Source organism: Peromyscus maniculatus, chromosome 12 (genome assembly GCF_049852395.1).
Source record: "Peromyscus maniculatus bairdii isolate BWxNUB_F1_BW_parent chromosome 12, HU_Pman_BW_mat_3.1, whole genome shotgun sequence".
NCBI classification, from domain to species: Eukaryota; Metazoa; Chordata; class Mammalia; order Rodentia; family Cricetidae; genus Peromyscus; species Peromyscus maniculatus.
This window is the reverse complement of record NC_134863.1, coordinates 84125819-84147625: the sequence shown is the minus strand read 5'-3', so window position 1 is coordinate 84147625 and position 21807 is coordinate 84125819. Positions and strand designations below refer to the sequence as shown.

The following is a 21807-nucleotide window of genomic DNA, read 5'->3' as shown; positions in this document are numbered from 1 at the left end:
TACATAGTGCTTGGCAGAGTTGCCTTGGGTCCTGCCGACCGCCCTGCACCATGCTGCCTGCATGCCTGGCTTCTTTAGCCTCCTCACCAGGGCGCCCACCTCTGCCATTCTCTTCTGAGTCCCTGAATCCACTTCTCCAGAGAGGAGGACTGAGGAACGAGCTTTATCTCCAGCTTGGTAGGAGATCCTCTGACCACCTGCTTCTGCTACAGTCTTCACATTACCTTACAACTATAACATCTTGAACTGCTAGGGCGTCACTTCAATTTGATATTATCCATTAATCATAACAGATTAAGCACTTCAGAGAGAAAAATAATCCAAATTTTAAGGAACGGCCACTGCTTCAAGTCATATATTGTTTAAATTAAATTAAATGCTACTGCTTTCAATACACTTGAATGGGCATTAGTTTAAAGTTGTGGCCATCGTGGAGATGGGGAGGGGCACTGATAAGACTGTCCAATAGGAGCCGTATCCCACCATGGACCGACAGCACCCTGTGCCTTCCACAAGGAGCGTGTGCACTGTCTCCATTCCCCGACACTTTGAGAGCTGAGTGCTGAGATGCGGTCTGAGCTGGCAGCAGCTCAGGAGGAGGCTACATCCTCAGAGGACTGTGAGTCCTAAGTATCAGAACCCGGCCATCAACTCAAGATTCTGAAAGCAGCCTCTGGCAGGAAAACACTCCAAAGAATGTGCCTGACAACTGTTCTAAGGCGGGCATACTTGGTATCATCAGCCTGTCCAACAGAAGCTTCAGCACCTTGAACAGTCAACTCTCCATCACCTCTGTGCACACCTTCTATCCACAAGCTTCAACAGCTGAGCTTGGCAAGCTGTATTTAGGCACAAGGGAATGTTCTCATCTGGGCTCGAAAATAACCCAAGATCTTTGGTCAAAACGCCTCAGATGCAGCATACCTGGTCTCCAAATGAAGTCACCTTTTCAACACTGGTCAGCACAGAGCCCTACATTTTCAAGCAGAATGAAATTTTAAATTACCTGGAAAGAATGGACAAGAATGACAGTGGACGGCTGATCTTTCAGAATGCTTTTATTGACAGCTACTGGACAAGTATAAGGCATGTTCACAGGCTCTGAAATGAAGCGCGGAAGTTCATTCTCTCAACAGCGACTCTCTGTACCGGGTACAGCCTGCCCTGCGCACTTCAATGTGCGCTGCTCTCAGCTGTTAGAGCATGCAGACCATGTTTCGGGGACCACTGTGGAGAACGTCTCAGAAGAGGGGGTGAGCTGCTATCGCCCGAGTCACTAGACACACAACGCACACGGACACAGAGGGCGGCCAAACCTGCTACTCCAACAGAGAACACACAGCAAAGTTTTTTTTGTAGAGAAATGGAATGTATCCAGTTTCTGTATTTGCCACTGCCTACACACAGGTCACTAAAAACACCTAGTTCTGAATAGTCTCTAGTGAAGCTACTTTGTTTCGGGCCACAACAAAAGACGGCATGCATTACTTTACACAAGAGTCAAACACAGAACGACTTACCACCACCCCTCAGGGCTGTCTGGTAGAGTTCTCTTTTTGGTGGTAGGTTGAGGAAGGAGAAGGACGGTGTCTGGTTCTACACAGTGCCCTTGCACTCCGCACTAGTGGACACTTCCAAGCACTGGCTGACTAGCTCATGAGACCAGCACAGAAATCTTAGTGCAAGCCTCAAGCGTGGGTCTGCTGAGAACAGGTAGCCTGTTTCCAGGGTCAAAGAGGTCTCAGCTGAAAACTAATTTAAAAAGTATTTTTATAACTGACTTCCAGAATGTGGATCAACTGGATCACAAGCACTCTAAAATCTAAGGAAGCAGACCCTACGGCAGGTCCAGGGTCTGGAAGAGGAGGATAAGCGTCCGCACAATTGGAGCACTGCTTTGAGGGGTCAACAGCTCTCCCGAAGGAAGCTGCTCATCTCAGTGCTCCCTTGCAGCAGCCCCAACATCGCATGAATGGGGTGGCACAGCATCACAGCTCACACACGGCTGTCGCTCGCCTGGAACTTGGTATGGATTACATTCCAGGCTTCCTTCCACTTGTTAGCTTTGTGACACACAGCGTAGGAGTTTTCACGTTTCTGTTTTTATCCCGGTAACAGGACGCTGTTATGTCGACGCATCTCGCGAGTGAACGGTGCTACCTACAGCAACAGGAAGGCGGTTCCCCTCTGGGCTGGGTTGGCAAGGACGGTGCAACAGGTTACTCTTGTGACAGCAGGTCCCCACAGCCGCAGGTGGGGCAAGTGCTCTGCCCTTTGAGCCACTGCTTGAAGCACTGAAAGGGAGAGACAGGATCAGTCAGTGCCTGCAGGACCGAGGGCCGGGGCTCCAGCCACTCAGCTCTGGGAGGAGAACGGCTGATAGGACTTCCCAGTCTGATGCTGCCCAGTACTAAAGGTCAATGTCTGCTCAGGGCCGGAGCATAGACAAAACCCAGGAAAAAACAATCGTGCTCCAGTTCAGACTCAAGATTTCATGAAGGGCCTTGTCCTCCCTTACATCCTGGACTCAATCTGAGCTCTTCCAGCTTCCTTCACTGACTTGTACACGCTGTCCATTTTGTGGCCCCTGGCTTTTGGTCCGAGTGCCTCACCGGCCAGGGTACCACATTTCCTGTTGCTGCTCCTGGCTGGCACCCTGTCACCTGGCTGGGCAGGCACAGAAAGCTGGAAGGCCAAAACACGTGCTGCACTTTCTGAAGGAGGTTCTGCAAGCTTTTCAATTCCTTCTAGTGAGTGTTTATATCTACCCCTTTCTTAGGGGTTAATAAACTAAGTCAGGAGAGAACTGATCTGTCCTAAACAGCAGTGCCCAGAACACCCAATAATACTCAAGTCCTAGAAGAACATGGACTAGATGCTCCAATCCAGCCAAGATGTTGTCTTTAACATGTGAACTCAGACACTGTATACTATTTATTTATTTAGTCATATAAGAACCCACCTTTCAAGGAATTAATATTGCTTTGAGTCCCAGAGACAACACAGGTGTGCAGTCAATTGTAATTCTTTACCCATGGAATGATGAGCCGAAGTCTACACAGCCTTAGACACCCTGGTCCAAAACCCCTCCCCCTTCCCAAACACTGTTTTCACACAGGCCAACGAACACTGTATGTGCAGGTTTACACAGGAGATCGGAATCACAAGACTCACCCCCCCCCCCCCCCCGTTTCCATTTTTATTTTCAGAATGCTTGGTAGACAGTCAGAGACAATTCTTACCCCTTTGTGAAACTTGTGCCCACATTTCAGCACACGCATGTTTTTGGACTTGAATACCTCGTGGCATAGCTCACAGGAATTTGCATCTGGTGCCTGTTGGAAACAAACACATTTGAATAATATAACTCACATTTTATGACATGAGCTTGCATGACTTAGTACACGAGTGGCCTAAAGATGTTTTTTTTGCGACAAAAGGTGGCAGATTATTTTTCAATTATGGTAAAACAGAGTGAAAAATAGCTTGTTTTAAAATAGTTTCTAGCCAGGCGTGGTGGCACGCAGGAGGCAGAGGCAGGAGGCAGGAGGATCTCTTGTTGAGTTCAAGGCCAGCCTGATCTACAGAGCAAATTCCAGGGCTACACAGAGAAACCCTGCCTCAAAAAACTAAAAACCAAAACCAGGCAGAGGGGTACACGCCTTTAATTCCAGTGGTCAGGAGGCAGAGGCAGACAGATCTCTATGAGTTCAAGGCCAGCCTGGTCTACAGAGTGAGTTCCCAGGACAGTCAGGGCTACAAAGAGAACTTGTCTCAAAAAATCAAAACAATACAACAGAAAAATAGTTTCTAAGAAAAACATAAAAATAACAAAAAGTAAATACATCTTTAATCTCAGCATTTGGGAGGCAGAGGCAGGAGGGTCTCTGTGAGTTTGAGACCAGCCTGGTCTACATAGCCGGGATATCCAGGACCACACAGAGACCCTGTCCCAAAACACAGGTGCACTCCCTCCACCAAAGGAAAGTGTAAAGCTCTGATCTTCTCAGAGGCAACTGTTTCAAGACCTAATGAAGGGCCAGAAAAAAACACACAAATACTGTAACTATCCATATCCATCCCCTATTTACAATGTAGCAGTATAAAACACTCCAAATCAGCGAGAGACTTGACTATGGCATATCTATATACAGCAGACTAGTCTATGGCCAACTACAATGCTGAATTGAAAAAAACCGTCAGGGGACGGCAGTGCACGCCTTTAATCCCAGCACTCGGGAGGCAGAGCCAGGCGGATCTCTGTGCGTCCAGGACAGGAACAAAACTTACACAGAGAAACCCTGTATCCACAAACCAAAAAAAAAAAAGGAGGAGGGGAGGAGGAGGAGGAGGAGGAGGAGGAGGAGGAGGAGGAGGAGGAGGAAGAGAAGAAGAAGGGGAAAGAAAGTGACACAGGAAGTGGGTCTTCGTAGATCACTGGATAAACAGTTATGGCAGTATTTATGACATAATTAATTTTAAAAAACAAATAGGCTATGTATCTATGATGGACCTAGAAAAGATTCTGAAATGTAAAATGTGATTTAATTTTACTCTGCTTTTTTCTGAGGTTTATCTAAGCATGGATTATTAGCACAAATCCAAACAGAACGAACTGGTGGCTGACCAGGAAATGCCATCAGGAGACTGTGCAGCCCTGGGCGTGGGATGGACAGGCCTCTGACCCCTGTATCGGAGTCTGGTGAGCACACCACGCTCTTTGTAGGACAGCGGACGCCAAGCCCACCTTCCCCAATGGGCAGTACCTGTAGCTCACAGCACCAACCCTGCAGTGGACACGAACGTCTATTTTACTTCTTCATTTCGAGCATCTCAGAACCAAGAAATGAGTCTTGTCAATGGTGTTTTAGCAACAAGTAAGGACCATGGCCCCAGACTGATCCATAAGCATCAGCAAGTGACTGAATGGAAGAGCCCTGCGGGGGCGTTCAGATCACGGCTCAAGCTGCAGGCAAAGCCTGTAAATTTGCAGACCCTGAACCGCCTCACGGGGCTGAGGTGCTGACAGGGTCCAGACTGACAGGGACAGGTGGCACAGTGCAGGTTCACTGTCCAGGACTCGAGGGTCAGGGAAGAAATGGAAGGGTTAGCCCTAGGAAGCAGAGTAAGGTCTGAAGAGCTCAGATCCAGGTTACCTGGAAAGACTTGTAGTTACCCGACTCCCAGTGTAGAAAGATGTGTACTTCTAAGTGCAAACACAACAGCAAGGGCTAAGAAGTGAGACTGAAGGGTTCGTCTTTAAGACTTTTTATCTATGGTGTGCGTGCACGCATGGGTACCAAGTCCATGCAGGTGTCTGGGAAGCCAGAGCAGGGCGTAAGGCTCCTGGGACTGGAGCTACAGGTGGTCAGTACACCACCCGACGTAGATGCTGAGATCTCTGAGATACCCCACAGGAACCTGAAATAATCAGTTTTGGCAAGACTAACACAAACATTTGGTCAACTTTAGTAGATAGCAATGTGGTAGTAGTACTGGTTAAGGGTAGTTTTGGGGTCTATTTTTGAGACAGGCGCCAGGCTGCCTCAAAACTGCAATCCTCCTACCTCAGGCTCCTGAACAAATGGGATCACAGGTATAAAATGCCACCCAGCTTTCGACTTTGTATAATGCCCTTCGAGTCTGCATCTTCCATTCTAGCCTGTTCTGCTCTCTTAAGGTAAAAACACAGACATTTAAAACGGTGGAGCAGAGCTGGGTAGATGGTTCAGTAGGTTAGAACTTGCTGTATAGGCATGGTTACCTAGTCTACTCTTTGAGGGGGGTTGGCCACCACTTTCCCCCAAAACACAAATGCCCTGAGAATTCCATTGGCTGGAGGATCCCAGAGAATGTGACTCATTAAACCCCTGGGAAATCGACTTGAGCAGGTCTTACAGGAATGCCCTATACACCCAGGAGTTTTCTCACTAGGTAAGCGGAGATGTGACCCTTGGTGAGCTCAGTGTGTGTGTGTGTGTGTGTGTGTGTGTGTGTGTGTGTGTGTGTGTGTGTGTGTGTGTGTGTGTGTGTGTGTGTGTGTGTCAGGCTCACAGACCCAACGCTAGGCAAACTAACCAGCACTCTGCGCCCTTTGTGCAGCTGACCCTGGTAAGAATGTTACGGGGCCCGGAACTCTCACATCACTACCCACATTTTCACATCACAGCAGGAGACGTGGGCAAAGATGTTCTACACCAAAACAGGCACTCCCCCAGTCACCTGGGTGTCCTCAGTGTGTCCTCTGGCATTGCCCAGTCATTGTGACAAGGACTAGGGACTGCTTGCTGCCTGATAAGCAAGACATCCACACCTTCAAACAGGTGGATGCTGACAGGCTCACACTCATGCCTTGGATCTTTTATTGTAAGATATGGACAATTACAGAACCACACCAACTTAAGATATAGCTATACCAACAATTCAATACATGCACTATATAAATATAAACAATCCTACTTAAATCAGCAATGTCAAATTTCAGGCACATTCAGCCCATTTCAGTATCCCATCAATGGATGAAGTAAAGGGTACCATTAGTGTGGCTACTCCATAGCGTCACTGAATCCAGCAACAGCCTGGGCAGCACAAGTCACCCAAGCTCATGGTAGTGCTGAGTGATGCAAGCTCGTCTGTAGGAACCAAGTTCCTGCTTACAAAGAGTGACATTATCCAAAAACTGTTTTCCCAGTAGATATGAGATCTGCACACCTGACCAGTTATAGTCAGGACAGTCCACTGTTGCCCTGGGTCCACGATATGAAGGTATTTTCAAATACAGCAAAACTTGGTTCCTAATTTTAGTTTAGAAAGAAGTGAGCCTCCAGGTGACAGATCTACCTCAAGATTAGAAACTGCGTCCTTCCACTGCTCATTAGAGAGGAAACTGAGAGCTACTCACGGGGTTCACGGAGACATCATCTCTCTTCTGGCCTTTAGTTTTGGACGACGGTCCACCAACGGCCAAGGGTGCTGCACTCTGGGGGGCCTTGGCCACCGCAGCTGCAGCCTGGGCCTGCAGAGGGGGGGAGGGGGGACGAGGGACAGATGCAGTTACTGAAGCCTCCTTCTAGTCCACCGCTCCCTCATGGGGCTTGGCTCGGAGCTTTTCAGTGTCACATTTCATGCACAGGCAGGAAGACAAACGTCCTACCTTCTTCCTCTGCTCCTCTAGGATGTGCTCTGTCACTCTCTCCACAATCCCCTCAACACTTAATCCAGAGAGGGAGCTCTTGCTTTTGTTTCGAACTTTTTTAACAAAACCAGCAAGCTCAGAGCTGAAAGAGAAAAGTGAATGAATAAATGACTACGTCAACTCACCCCCCAAAGGCAATCTGTGACCCCGACCACAGTTAACGGGCAGAAAGAACCATCCAAGGCAGAAAGATTCCTCCCAAGTAACAACGTTTCAGTATTGGCAGTGAAGCGGTTCAGCAGTTAAAGCGTACGTACCGCTCTGCCTCTTAGGGCAGGACTGCACCGAGACAGGAAACATGTTATGTTGTGCACATCTGTGGGGCCAGTGGTCAACACTGGGTGTGTTTCTCAATCACCCTCCAGATTACTGTTGAGAAAGGACAGACTGGATGCCCAGCGAGTCCAGGGTCTTTGCTTCTGCTGTGCCAGGATTCCAGAGCTAGCGGCATTTCCTGCCTTTTTATGAGGGCGATGGGGATCCGAACCTGGGTTCTCAAGCTTGCACAAGTACTTCACCAAACTGAGTCTCCCAGTGGCCCCAGACATTTTAAATGACTACTTTATTCCTAAATTTGTTTCACGGAGGATACAATGCAGGTACAAAGGGTCACTGTGTACAGAGTTCGCTCTCTTGTTAGCTGTCTCGGAGTCTTGCCTCTGGCTAAGGAGCAGAGACACTCAAGTGTGCACACCAGACCTGGCTTGAGAAATCAACAACTCTTGCTGACTCAGGCTTTCACGAGCAGCTTTTCCTGAGACTCACAAGGATCCTTTCACAGTTTGCACACACGTCTCAGTAGACTAAGGGATCCTGTCACAGTTTGCACACACGTCTCAGTACTGAATTCAATTTGGTCTTCTCTCCTCACGCCACTAACAAATTAGACTTCTTGTTTACAAAATGTTAAGATGTTAGTGTGCCCTTTGCTGAATGACACATAACTTATTTTACAGCTTATTTATTGACTCCATAACAAGTAATGCTGGAGTGTTACAGATCTCGTCAAGTCTTAACAAATTAGTATGGGTCCTGCTGCTGGGTTACTCAGTGGTCAATGCTTTCAATCTTTTTTTTCCTCCTGGTTTTTCAAGACAGGGTTTCTCTGTGTAGGCCTGGCTGTCCTGGAACTCACAGAGGACTGCCTGCCTCTGCCCCTGCCTCCCCAAGTGCTGGATTAAAGGCGTGCGCCTAGCCTTTCAATCTTGATATGAACATTACATTTCCTTGTGGCTTGGGTGTGCAGTTGAAGTGTTAGAGCCTTGGCTAACATGCGCAAAGCCCTGGGTTAGTCGCCAGCACCACACTATATGGTCACAGGAAGCATGAAGGGAAGTGCATGTCTTTCTCAGGAAAACAATTAACACAGTCCTTTTCACACTAATCTGACTGGCCATGGTTTTATGTGATCAAGAAACGGTTCAATGGCCAGGCACGGTGGATCTTGGTGAGTCTGAGTGAGACCAGACTGGGCTACACAGTGAGTTCCAGGATAGCCAGGGCTACACAGTGAGTATGAGACCCTGTCTCAAAACAGTGACAGCAACAGCCCCCGAAGAAACAGTTAATGAAGTACTGAACAGTCAGGAGCACCTTTTCATACCTGGTATAGGACGGGAACACCACTAACAAGTGTTCAATCACACTGTTGAAAGGCTTCTTTGGAGACTGGCTTGAGCGAGCAGCCTGTCCAGGTCGTTTCTCATCAGCCTCAGGGCTTTGTTCTGATGGAGACAGCGGGCTAGCCATCTTGACCTCTGACTGCTGAGCAACTTCAGGCTGATGGATGGGCGATCCTAGTGACAGATCAGGAACCTCCTCTGGGCAGCCACCAGTGGGCTCCGTGGGAGAATCCTTGTGGACTGCTGCAGAAGTCATGGGCCCGTGGTCCTCATGGCCTGAAGACTCAGAAGGTAACTGAGGATGAATCTGTGACAAAAAGTCCACAACGGTCAGGTCATTCAGGGCTTAAGTGACAAGGAGAAATGAACTGATGAGCATGCATGCCCACAACAGTGCTCAGCAGACCTGAATACGGCAAGTTAATTTTTATTTTTAAAGGGTTAATAACTGTAAATTCTCGTTACAACATACTAGGTCTGTGACTTGTAAAAAACTCATTTTTCTCTGCCTAACTCCACACCTCTGCCCTGGTACTGAGCTATCACAACCGATGAGAACCACCTGCCCTAACACTCCCCAAAGCTGCCTCTACCCACCTAGGACACAGGAGACCTAGAAGGCGGCCAGGCCCCTCTCTGAACGCTCCACCCTGCAGCTCCTGGTAGTTCTCACCTCCTGTCCACACCACATGCTGCTGGAGGCCCCTCCCTCCCCAGTCCACCACCCACTTCGACTGGACGGTTTTCGGAGACTCTTCTCTGCACATCCGTCCGGGCGCTCTGGGAACCAAACTCCAGCGCTCCACAGCAGGCTCAGCGGCAGCCTCCTCCTCTCACAACCGCACAGATCTCCCCACACCACGCCCACGTAGTCTCCGCCCTCCACACACGCTGAGCGCAGGGAGCCAAGTGGAACCCGCTCCAGCCTCGCGTGCCCATCTCCTCCTCCCTCCAGTTCGTCTTTTCCCTGACTCGAAACCTGAACCACAGCCTTCCCAATGACCTAAGGAATAGCCCAACCTTTGGTGGAGTTTCAGGAGCGAGGCGCTCTTTGTTCTGCCTGGCCCTGGAGGGTTCTGCTGTGATCCTGATGTCCCTTCTTCCCACACAACAGGTTGCATATGTTCCCTTTTATTTCCAGCCTCCCAGCACGCGCTCTGTCCATGCAACACCAGACCCCTCTGAGCAACCCCGCCCGCCTCTCCCCAAACACCACCCTCTCATCCCTTTCCAACCCTAGAGGAGGATTTACGTCGCTAGAGCATTCAGCAGGAAAAAAACGTCAGTGTCTTTTCCCAAGCCCCCAGTACTCTGAGAGCCCAGGCCACATTTAATCTGGATCACCACTAAATACCCAGTGAACATATGAGGGAGAAATGAGGCACAAAATAAATGCTGGTTTTGTTTGTTTGTTTTTTTGTTTTTTGAGACAGGATTTCTCTTGTAACCCTGGCTGTCCTGGAACTAGCTCTATAGACCAGACTGGCTTTGAACTCACAGAGATCTACCTGCCTCTGATTCCTGAGTGCTGAGATTAAGGCAATAAATGGTTTTTAACGGTACTTAAAAATTTATATATTATGTATACAGTTTTCTGCCTGCATGTATGCCTGTAGACCAAAAGAGGGCACCAAATCTCACTATAAATGGTTGTGAGCTACTACTTGGTTGCTGGGAAATGAACTCAGGACCTCTGGAAGAACAGCCAATGCTCTTAACCTCTGAGCCATCTCTCCAGCCTGTAAGGACACTTTTTTACACAAGTTCCTGATATAACTGAGAGGTCTCATAACTGTGAATATGAAATATTTTTGAATAGTTATAAAATTATAAAAAATAAAATTGCAACAGTAAAATATTCTAAGAGTCAAAATTTTTTCTTTCATATTTGCTGTAGAAACTTGGGAGTAAACAAAAATGAGAAGTGACCTTTCAGTGTCATAAGGACTCATTTCTTACTGATGTCAGTGCAGAAAGAAGCGTAGATCATGAGTCCACATCTTCCATTCCTAAGAAACTAAAAATTCATTTTATTTAATGTCTGTGTACTGTGTGACTGGCTGATAGCCTCAGAGGCCAGAAAAGAGCATTAGATGCCCTGGAACTGGAGTCACAGATGCCGTGAGCCACAATGTGGGTGCTGGGAATCAAACCCAAGTCCTCGGGAGGAGCTGACAGGCTGTAAGGCACCGAGGCATCTCGACTGCGGTGATCTCTGTACATTACAGAGGCAGGGAAGGGAGAGAGGGAAGGCCACCAGCACAGTATCTTAGGAGGACAGTCCAGTTAGACATGTCGCAGCAAGAAGGGGCAAGGGGGGAAAACAGGAACCAGGGTTGCAAGGACATGCCAAACACTCTGAAATCCAACAGAGGCCTGGAATTCTTAGTCTCCTCTGTGTCTAAATCCAAGAAATAGGTACCTCAAAGTCCAATAAAGTGACAACCATGGTTAGCCTTTCCACAAAGTCCACAAAATAAAATCATTGCTTTTCTAAAATGCAGTTTAATGTAAAAAGACAGCCGGATGGCAGTGGCAGACGCCTTTAATCTCAGCACTTGGGAGGTAGAGGCAGGTGAATCTCTGTGAGTTCAAGGCCAGCCTGGTCTACAGAGTGAGTTCCAGGACAGCCAGAGCTATTACACAGAGAAAAAAAAAGCTACAAGCAGTATCAATACGGACAAGCCCATGCCCATGTTCATAAAGAACAAAGTGCTCTGGACAGTTAAGAAAGAAGTGTGGTCGTGCATCTCTCCTCACTCACCGTTGTACCGTCAGGAAACGTGAGCTCAGAAATCTGCACGCTGGAAAGCTCGCTGAGCCGAGAACCATTTTTAATGGCCTTGATTTGATCTTCAAACTGAGACTGTGGGTAGAAGAAAGATTGTGAAGTTTTCTAACCAATTCCAAAAGAAAACACTTTTTCAATTAGTATTGTCTCTTTTCAGATAATTCATCTGACCAGGAGTTTGCCAAGACACGTAAGTGTGATTAAAGCTTTCAGATAACCTTTCTAAGAAAGTCACACCATGTTACTGAGAGGCTTGAGGGGGCAGAGCTCAGTGTGCTCTGACCCTTGGCAGGCGGGCCTCCCGGGCTGGAGATCACTAAAGCAGGACAACTGCTTCTCAGGAGAGGGCTGGGGAAGGACCTCGGCATCTGAGCACTGGAAGCCTCCTGGAATTCCTTCTTGGTGCTCAGAAGTGAACCCAGGGCGTTAGGCATGCTAAGCAAACGCTCTAAGATAATTAAGAAAATGTTACTAATTTTATGAAAAATTCCTAGTAATTTCAACAAAAAACACTGACAATGGTTAAAAAAGGAATGATTTTGGTAGAATTATGACAAGTTTTCTAGCTTACCTTTGTACTTTCAATCTCTTCTCTTACATTAGAAAGACACAATTCCCATGAGAGTGTATCACACTCCATGTCAGGATATGATGCAGAATCACTGGAAAATTTTAGAAGTAGAAAACTGCTTAATACCCACTTTATAGACTGGAAAAATGAAAAGCATTTAAAGGCAAACAGAAACAAAATCCACAATCAAAAGCATGTTTTGAAATTGTCAATCTTGGAGCAGGTGTGGTACATATTTTAGTCTCTGCACTGTGGAAGCGGACACCCTTAACCAAGAAGCTATTTGCAGTCTATTCCCGTTGTCAAAGGGAAAACCAGTGGGTATATCATCCACACCGCAGGGCGGGCCCAACTGTGGGAGACCAGCTGGAAGACCAGCTCCCACCTTTTTCCCCAGGGTACTCTTGAGGAGTGAGGGATAAGAGGCTCAGATAGAAATACAGAGGGGAGAGAAACAGACAGAAACACAGGATAGACTCAGGAGGGCCTGGATCCTAATCCACCGGCCCCTTCTGGCTCTTCTAAAGGGCCTTTTATAGGAATGCCAAGGGACGGAGCAAAAGACCTCCCCCTAGCTCAGCCAAGTACAGACCATCTCAGACACCTGGTGACCATGCATGTGGTCAAGCCATCCTCTAATGCAGCCCTGCTGGGTAGAGCAAGCTCAGATATCACTAGGGAACCTTTGTGGGCCTCCACATCTGATGCCCAGGGTAGTTGGCCAACACAAAATGAACTTTTGTTCTTGGATTTTTGTTTCATTTTGCTTTGTTTGCCGTGTGTGTGTGTGTGTGTGAGTGTGTGTGTGTGTGTGTGTGTGTGTGTGAGAGAGAGAGAGAGAGAGAGAGAGAGAGAGAGAGAGATATGCTGGTCTTGTTTGTCTTGAGTTTCATCTTTTTTTTTTTTTTTTTAAGAAAGAAAGGACATAAGCTCGGGTGCAGGGAGGTGGGGAGGACTTGAGGGAAAAACATGATCAAAATATATTGTAGGAAAAACATTTTAAATACATACTTTTCCTCAAGTGTTTCTAACTTAATTCCCCTAATGTATGCTGGGAAGAACACTCGGGAGGCCATGGTACCTGCTCATCAGCTTGAGGTTCTTAAGATAGGTTTCTGCTTGTGATACCACACTCTGTAATTTACAGACTTCTCGCTCCTTCCAGTTTTCCAGGACAGACAGCTGTCAAGACATTAGAGGATACACAAATATTTACAAATGAAGATCTACTTGAAAAGTTTACATGTAAACATTAAAAACCTTCCTGTTTCTCCGGAGATAAAGTACAACGGCAGACACGTAAGAACATGATTATGTTGTAATTTCATCAGGTGAACAGGAATGAAAAATGACACCAGAAACACCTACTTAGTGGCATGAAACTCCATGACTTTCTGTATCACTACGGAGGCACAGAGCCAGGTTCCCAGTGAATATAGGAGGGTTCACACTACCCACCTCCCAGCTGCGTAAGGGTCAGAGGCCTGCACCTCCTCAGTGCTAAGAGTCTCTCAGCACTCACATCTGGGGCATGATCTCAGCTTTCTCTACAAGATTGTTGTGTAAGAATCAGTGCAGGTGATGTGGAACAGCCTCACTTTAATCTAGGTGTCAATGACTTGGACAAGGCCCTCCAGGCAACCCTGCTTCCAAGTAACACAGGATGTGAACTAAAGAGGCCAGGCAATCAGAGGCCGGCAGAGCACGGCATACTGGCTCTTTACTCAGCTTCTCTTAGAAGCAGCTGCATGGCTGACAAGTAACTGGGACGTAGGCTGTTTCCAGACGGTCCAAGTTAATCCTTTTCTCATGCCCCCAGAGAAACCACAGATAGATGTGACAATAAATAGAACTTGTTTCTCAAATAAGTATTGGAAATCACATTTTAGAAACAAACAAAAAATAATAAAGCCAGGTGTTAACACACAGCCATTTTCCTTGTTTCAGCTTTTCACATAGATGCCAACCTTAATGTGTATTTCTCTAGGGGACTGAAGAAAACACAAACATGCAAACACCCACATAGACACCTCTATTTCTTTTGTATTTAGGGATAGGCTGGCCTTGAACTTGTGATTCCCTCATCTCTGCTTCTTGGTGTATCTGAAATTAGAATTACAAGTCACCAACACAGTAGCAGTGGTTGACTTGCAATTTATTTATTAAGTAGGTTCTGGTGTGTGTGTGTGTGTGTGTGTGTGTGTGTGTGTGTGTGTGTGTGTGTGTGTGTGTGTGTGTGTGTGTGTGTGTGTGTTGTGTAGTGTATACACATGTACACAGATATGGAGGTCAGAGGACAATCTCTGGTGTCATTTCTCAGGTTCATTCAACCTTTTTTTGTTTGTATACTTAAGATCTTTCACTAGCCTGCAACTTGCTAATAAGTAGGAGAAGCTGGATTGCAGTGAGCCCCAGGGTTCCATCTGTCTCTACCTTCCCAATGCCAGCTTTAAAAAAAAAAAAGGATTTTTAGGATGGGCCTGAGGTCCTCATTGTTCAGAAAACACAAGCACTTACCAATCAAGAGTGATCTCCCCAGCCTGGGGGTTCTTTTAATTTGCTTCTCAAGGATTGGCAAATATTGACATACCTCACTTGACTAAGGATGATGAAGATATTCCATGCAAAGCATGAGAAATTACTAAATTATTTTGTTAAGTAAGAAAAAGAGTTATACATTCTGAAAATGTATAAAGACAAACATAAAATATATTTATGGGCACATCTGAAACAAGTACAAACTTTAGGTCTAGGGATACACTGCAGTGCTGTGCATGCCTGACGAGCATGAGGTCCAAGTACTGAAAAGAAGGAATAAAAATGAAAAATCCTTAGGCAAAGGAAAAAACAATTACTTTACTTAGGAATTAATTATGGATGATAGCCTATTCCTTAATTTCCCAGTTTCTGTAACGGCACTATTCTAACAGGGAAAACCACAAGGCCGACAGCAGACTCTGCCCTTGCTGATCACCAGTGTCCTGGCCTCACCTCGGCAGATGCTGCCCTCTGCCGACTCTCTTCACAGAGCTCTGTCCCTCTCCGGATGCGTTCTTCGACTGCCGCCTTCTCACTGGTGAGCGCACTGTGTGAAGATCAGAGAAACCCTGAGAACAAGTCCCTCCAGTGAGCTCACAGCCGCGTCAGATGCCAGGCCAGCTCTGGAACCACATTTCCTAGAGTAACTTCTGCCTTGTGTGCTACCAAACAATTCAGACTCTGTGCGCTCTCTGCATTTTACAAGTGATCAAAGGAAGACAAGAAATCAAAAGGGAGTATCTGGAAGAAGGGCAGAGGAACACACGAGGGCACTCTGTCAGTTTACTGGTGTGCGTGCGTGTGCGTGTGCGCGCGCGTTCGAGCATGCATCCAGGCACGGGGGTGGAGGTGGGTGTCTGAGGAGACCAGAGGCTAATTAACTTCTAGTGTGATTCCTCAGGAGCCATCCATTTTGCTTCATTTGAGACAAGGACTCTCACTGAGATCTGGATCTGACCAATAGGGCTGCAATGGCTGGCCAGTGAGCTCCAGGGATTCTCCTGTGTCCACCTCCAAAGCCCTGGGGTTACAGGAAGCATCACCACACCCACGGGTATTTGCGGATGCTGGGATACAATCAGGTCCTTACGCAGGAAGCACTTGCTGACAACCACTCCCCCAGCTCCAGCTCACTGGCTTCTGAGGACATGAGTACCACCAAGATAAGACCTCTGACCCTCCTCCTGCTGATCCACCCTCCCCCACCATCACTCTCCTTTTGTTTTCATATCAAATATATTTTACTCTTCAATCTGGAAGATCTCTGCTTTCTCTCATGGTTTCACGACCTACACGCACACATGAAAACTAAGTCTATGGTCTGCACGAAAGGAAACACTGTTCCTGTCTCTTGTAGGTCTGCATTGTTTTGCTTACTGTGATTTCCTGTTCCATCGAAGACGATGGGAACAGAAAAGGTTATGCAAAATGGCATTAAACAAAGTAAAGCAAAATACAACTGATCGGTGAGCCCTGGTTGTGTACATAACAACACAATGTCCATTAATAAGGACAAAAAGGGAACTACAGGTTCACGATGAAAACTGTTAGACAAAGTGTGATAACAGCAATACATGACAACCCCATGCTGGGACTAGTGTCTCAAGTGCACAAAAGGTGTTTCCACTACTGAGCCACACTCCCGCTCAGAAGAGTACTTCAAATACATTTATAGTTGAAGTTAATTAAGAAAAAAAAAAAGAGAGCCAGGAAAGGTGACACATGCCTATAATCCCAGCACTTGGGAGGCAGAGGCAGGCGGAACTCTGTGAGTTCGAGGCCAGCCTGGTCTACAGAGTGAGTTCTAGGCCAGCCTGGTCTACAGAGTGAGACCCTACTTCAGGAAAAAGGAAAGAAAAGGAGTCAATGATAGCAATACATTGAGGCATTTTTATAGTGACAATGGGAGATAGAAGTAGAAACCTGGAATATATACATATTCAAACCTTGAGAATTATTTAAGAGACAGATAAGCAATGATACACTTAAGAGTCTAGTGAGATTGTAGTGAAAGATGTTAAGAATAATTAAAAGTTGGTTTGCCTGATTTCCGGGGACTGGTCCAGATATGATCCGAATTCCTTATCCAAGTCATCAATTTTCTGGGCAGGCCTATAAAAGCAGTTACAAAACCTAATTACCTTTCAGGTTTTCTCACTACAACTCCACACAGTGAACGGCACCCACATCAATAAAGGCTCCCCGTGAACTCGACTGCCCAGCTACTGCTGCCATGCGGTGCTGCTCAGAGCAAGTTTTCCTTATTGTTTCCATGAATGCACATGCTCAGAATCCCACCTCTTCAGGAGCACTTCTAAAGGAGGTCCTGGGTTATACAGTGAGATGAGACCATCTCAAAGTAAGGAAATTCATTAATAAATAAGCCAGCCAGCATGGCATATGCAGTAAGAATGTTCACAGTGATGTTCAATCTTAAAGGCAACTGGGCCTTTGTTGACTCAGTTCCAGGCTTCCCTCACTTTTATATAACTGATCTGAAAACATGCCAGTTTGGACAAAGTTTTAGGTGAAAGAATTTTTCAATGGATGCTTTTTAAATGATGTAAACAACTGTGAAAACAATATCTATAAAGGTTTTTTTAATTGATATATATACATTTGACATTAAATATAAAGAATCTGACAAGAATCAGAAACCCCAGAATATTAAAACATTAACACTATTCTTCAACTGTTACTTACATTTCACTGGTAACCTTCTTAATTTTTTTCTTCAGGGCCTTTAATCTTTCTTGGATTTCTTTTTTCTCTTGTTGCCATTTTTTAACTTCTCTGTCCAAATCTTGGAGGAACCAGTCTAATTCTGTCTTTGAGATCTAAAAGCATTTTAGAAAATACTTGAATAATCATGGCAATACTTTTTTGGGAGGAAAAATAAAACCCTGGCAGCCTAGAACAGTGACAGTGTCCTAGCATTCGCAATAACTCAAACTCAGGGGAGCTGGCCCCCTGGGGCGGGCACGTGACCACTTGCAGCCCCGGATTCAGCAAACACAGCCCAGCCATATTTAATCACTGAGGGCACTGGCTACAGGAAGTCCTCTGGAGAACCTCGTGTACCCACGGGATTCACACTTCAGTCTTCATCTACACAGCTCCCTAACTTAGAAGTAACCTGCACATGTTTTAGATAGCAAGTCAAACAGTTCTTGTTTGCTTCTAGAAATACAAATGTGACACCTCTGACTGATCATTAAAGGCATCCGGCGGACAGAATATCTGTCTGAAGTCCAGGCAATATGGCAGAGAAACTCTCGAGGCAATGCTAATTCCCTTCCCCTGGAGGGTAAGAGTCAATGCCATTCCCAGACCAATTTCTCAGCTCCCTTATGTAGTTGCTGCTTTTTGAAATATCTGAAAAACGCTTTCAGTCACTTGCGAAGGATCATCCACTCAGGGGGTGCAAAGTATCTGGGTAGGGTACCTTTGTAAATAAAATACCAGCCACAAGTGAAACATTGCATAATTGACTGTTTCTAATAATTGAAGTGCACCAGAGAATCCAAGCATTATTTAAAAAACTAAAAATAAGTTAAATAGTGCCCAGTCTCAAATTCCGAAACTATCAACACCTGCTTAATGAAATTCTGTACTCCTATTTGCTAGGGAAAGACTTTAATTTCTTAGTTCTTAATTGAGCTTCTGACCCTAAACTTCCTGCTTAGGATCAGAACATGCTGAGATCAAGGATTAGCTACAGAAACATGGGGCTTTCTCTCTCAGAAAGAACAACACACCCTATAATAAACCTACACAGATATAATAGGAAGTAATAGACTTCAACTAAAAAATGATATGAACGAAGAGGCCATTTCTTCCTTCTTCAGCCTTAGACACCAAGGATTTCGATGCTATAGAGATGAACCTGCTAAGTAGTCAAGTTCCTGTGAGAGCGACTGGTCTAGATGGATGTGATGCATAGACTCTCTCTTCCAAAGCAGCAGAAGCACAGAAGTTCTGTGGCTCCCCTCAGGCTGGGGAGGGGGGTGTTTGTCCACATTTCCCTTGCTAATAACACCTTGCAGATTCCCAACACGCCATGTCATCACTATGACTCAGATGACCCCATGCCCACCACATTTATAAGCTCCTGTGCTGTACATGGTCACTTCTACTTCCACCATCAACGGGAGTCAGTTTGCTGTGCAACTGGAAGCCAAGCCAACTCTGTTCACACTGAGTCAATGCTCACCTTGGACCTAGGGTCTTGAAAGGTAGATTATGTGCAAGCACAAGGTCATGCTAGGCCTGAGAACCTACTTGGCAAAGGCACCTCCAAGAGATCAGTTAACAAAGGAGAAAGAATTATAACCATGTTTGTTGGCGCGCGCACACGCATATAGTCTGCCAACGAAATTACTACCGAGTTCATGTGCTGCTTGTACTCACAGTCCTCTTCTCACAAGCAGTGTGTAAGGCTGAACACCACACAACAAACACTGCCCTCGCATCCCTCCTACCACACGGAATCACGCAGAGTCGGACAGGTCACCTCGTTCTCTTCTACGTTCCTCTTGAGCTTCTCTTCCAGGTCCCTGGTCTCTTCTGAGCTCCTGAGTGTGATCTGCTCATAGTTCTCCACCGCTGCCTTAAGCTGGTCCCTTAACACGCAGTACTCCTTTTCAGTCTGGGAAAGGTCCCCCTACGAGTAAACCAGAGGCAGCAGTTAACAGCTGTTTAAAGTTTGTGAGGTCTTCTGAACTGTCTCAAGGGAGGGTGATGTATTTATTCCCATTTATATGGGGAATGTAATAATCCAGAAAGTAAAACCTCTAAATACTGTTCAGAAGAGCCAGACTTTTTTTTTTTTTTGAAACAGGGTTTCTCTGTACAGTCCTGACTGTCCTGGAACTTGCTTTGTAGACCAGGCTGGCCTCGAACTCAGAGAAATCCACCTGCCTCTGGGATTAAAGGTAAATGTTGTCACTGCCTCCTGGAAGAGCCAGTTCTTTTTAACATTATTATTTTGCTACTGAAATTTGTAATAAAACTTCAATCTGTAAACTATAATTAGTTCTGAAAATTCGTTTCCTAAGGGCATAATATTAGATCAGAATTTGATTTGAATGTTATTTCTATAAATAACATCAGGAACTATTGTTAGGGTTTTAAAGGTTGCACATATACATATTTCAAAGGCAAGTAAGTAGATTAGATTAGCGTTGCTATTACTCTTAAGTGTTTCAAATGGTAAGTTGCTGGTAACTTTAAAAAGACAAATTAAATTGTTACCAGTGAATTGCTTTCTGTTATCTACCATGGATTAGCTTAAAATCAAAACAAACAGAAAAGCAAGATGGAATACTGTCCTATGAAATGTTGATCAACAACAAACAACATTCTGTGTGTGCTTTTCAAAAGACTCTCCTCACTCAGCTAGGAGTGCTGCTGTCTGAGGAAAGTGCTGTGGGGTATGGGAGCCTCCGAGGAGCAGAGCACCGCCCTCCCGGGGGAGCAGAGCACCGCCCTCCCGGGGGAGCAGAGCACCGCCCTCCCGGGGCAGTCCTGCTGCAGCATGGATCCCAGTGGCACAAACCGGAGCCATCCTGAACAACTTACTCGCCCCTCCCCGGTACCCGAGCACTGCGCAACTGAAAGGCAAGGAATCAAGTCATCAAAATTACACAACACTGAATTACAGCCAGCGTAAGGAGACCAAACAGTGTCAGTCCGCAGGGCCTCAGTCTATGTCTGCCCAGACTGAGAATTAGCACTATGGTAAGTCAAACTGTCACACCTACTGTGACAGACAAGCAAGACCGTGAAGACTTCAATTATCTCCATTTTATTCTCAATTTGGCAAAAGAATCACAGTGAATATGGTACTTTTACTTCTACATCCCAGTCACCAACAGAGACAGCTGGGACACTAAACGGCAGCTTTATTTATTATATTTAAAATTAATCACATTTTTCATAAGAAATACATAAATTTTGCCTTTTATAGATTAGAAAACCAAGGGTGAGAGATGTGTGGCAACTTCTCTAAGTCCCAGAAAAAAAATAGTAGTCGAGGATTCAATGGTTGAAAAGCCACCAGTCACCTTGACTTATCTCAGTCTTGAAACTGAGAACTAATTTAACACAGCATTTGTGAATATTCCTAATACTGACTGATTTACTGCATGACAGAGCCTACCTGATTTAGGGCTAAGTTAAAAATAAGAATTAACAACAGTCCATCTACTAAGTATACACTGTGTTAAACAGAGACCAGTTTTACTCAAGCACTGTCTACATAAAAAGCAGACACATTCTATGTGTTCAACAATTGAGACATCAAATTGCCACATATTCTTGTAAAGAAATAAGCAAACAAGTTGCAGTTCTCTAACAGGTAAGAACAGAAGAATGCAAATCCCATTTACAAGATATCACTTAACTATATGTAAATGATCAAGTAAGGCTGCACACCAAAATATTAGCCTGGGCTGGGTATGGTGGGGCACACCTTCAATCTTAGCACTGAGGAGGCAGAGGCAGTGGGTGTCTATGAATCTAAGGCCAGCCTGGTCTACATACTGAGTTCCAGGTGAGCCAAGGCTACATAGAAACACCCTATCTCTAAATTAATTAATTAATTAATTAATTACTAATTAATTAAAAAAACCAAAAAACTTAGCATGGGTGAGATGAGTGCAGCTGATTTTCAATTTCTCATAATCTCTAGTAACATACACTTAAAATAATTTAAAGGCTCTTCAGTTTATGCAGCTATGAAGGTCTTGCTCAGACAGCAACACATTTCTGTCTGCTCAACCTCAGCTGCTTCAGTGTTCAAGAACAGCACAGTAGGCTGGGCAGTGGTGGCTCAGTCCCAGCACTCGGGAGGCAGAGACAGGCAGATCTCTGTGAGTTCGAGGCCAGCCTGGTCTACAGAGCGAGTTCCAGGACAAGCCTCAAAACTAGACTGAGAAACCCTGTCTGGAAAAAACAAAAACAAAACAAAGGTATTTTCTCTTAGTAAGCTGGTCTTAGTATATGTCAAGTATCTTGTATGTAATAACCTTTCAATTATTTTGATCTTATTTTCTGTAAATAATGATACTTATACCTCCTTTTTTTCTTT

General features: G+C 45.6%; 1 protein-coding gene across 15 annotated transcripts in view; it reads right to left on the bottom strand.

Annotated features, from left to right (window-relative positions):
- Positions 1 to 1040: 1040 nt before the first annotated feature.
- The window catches only part of Ttc3 (tetratricopeptide repeat domain 3), a 110752-nt gene continuing 89985 nt past the window's right edge, over positions 1041 to 21807 (bottom strand). For all 15 annotated transcript variants that reach the window (XM_076549266.1, XM_076549263.1, XM_076549265.1 and 12 more), the window contains 12 exons: positions 19231 to 19380; positions 17421 to 17554; positions 16761 to 16829; positions 15171 to 15264; positions 13261 to 13361; positions 12180 to 12270; positions 11582 to 11683; positions 8799 to 9124; positions 7154 to 7277; positions 6902 to 7015; positions 3243 to 3335; positions 1041 to 2294 (listed from right to left, as the gene is read on the bottom strand). In XM_076549266.1, coding sequence (XP_076405381.1) covers positions 2220 to 2294; positions 3243 to 3335; positions 6902 to 7015; positions 7154 to 7277; positions 8799 to 9124; positions 11582 to 11683; positions 12180 to 12270; positions 13261 to 13361; positions 15171 to 15264; positions 16761 to 16829; positions 17421 to 17554; positions 19231 to 19380 — 1473 coding nt within the window. In that variant the 3' untranslated portion in view covers positions 1041 to 2219. The remainder of the gene's footprint in view (positions 2295 to 3242; positions 3336 to 6901; positions 7016 to 7153; positions 7278 to 8798; positions 9125 to 11581; positions 11684 to 12179; positions 12271 to 13260; positions 13362 to 15170; positions 15265 to 16760; positions 16830 to 17420; positions 17555 to 19230; positions 19381 to 21807) is intronic.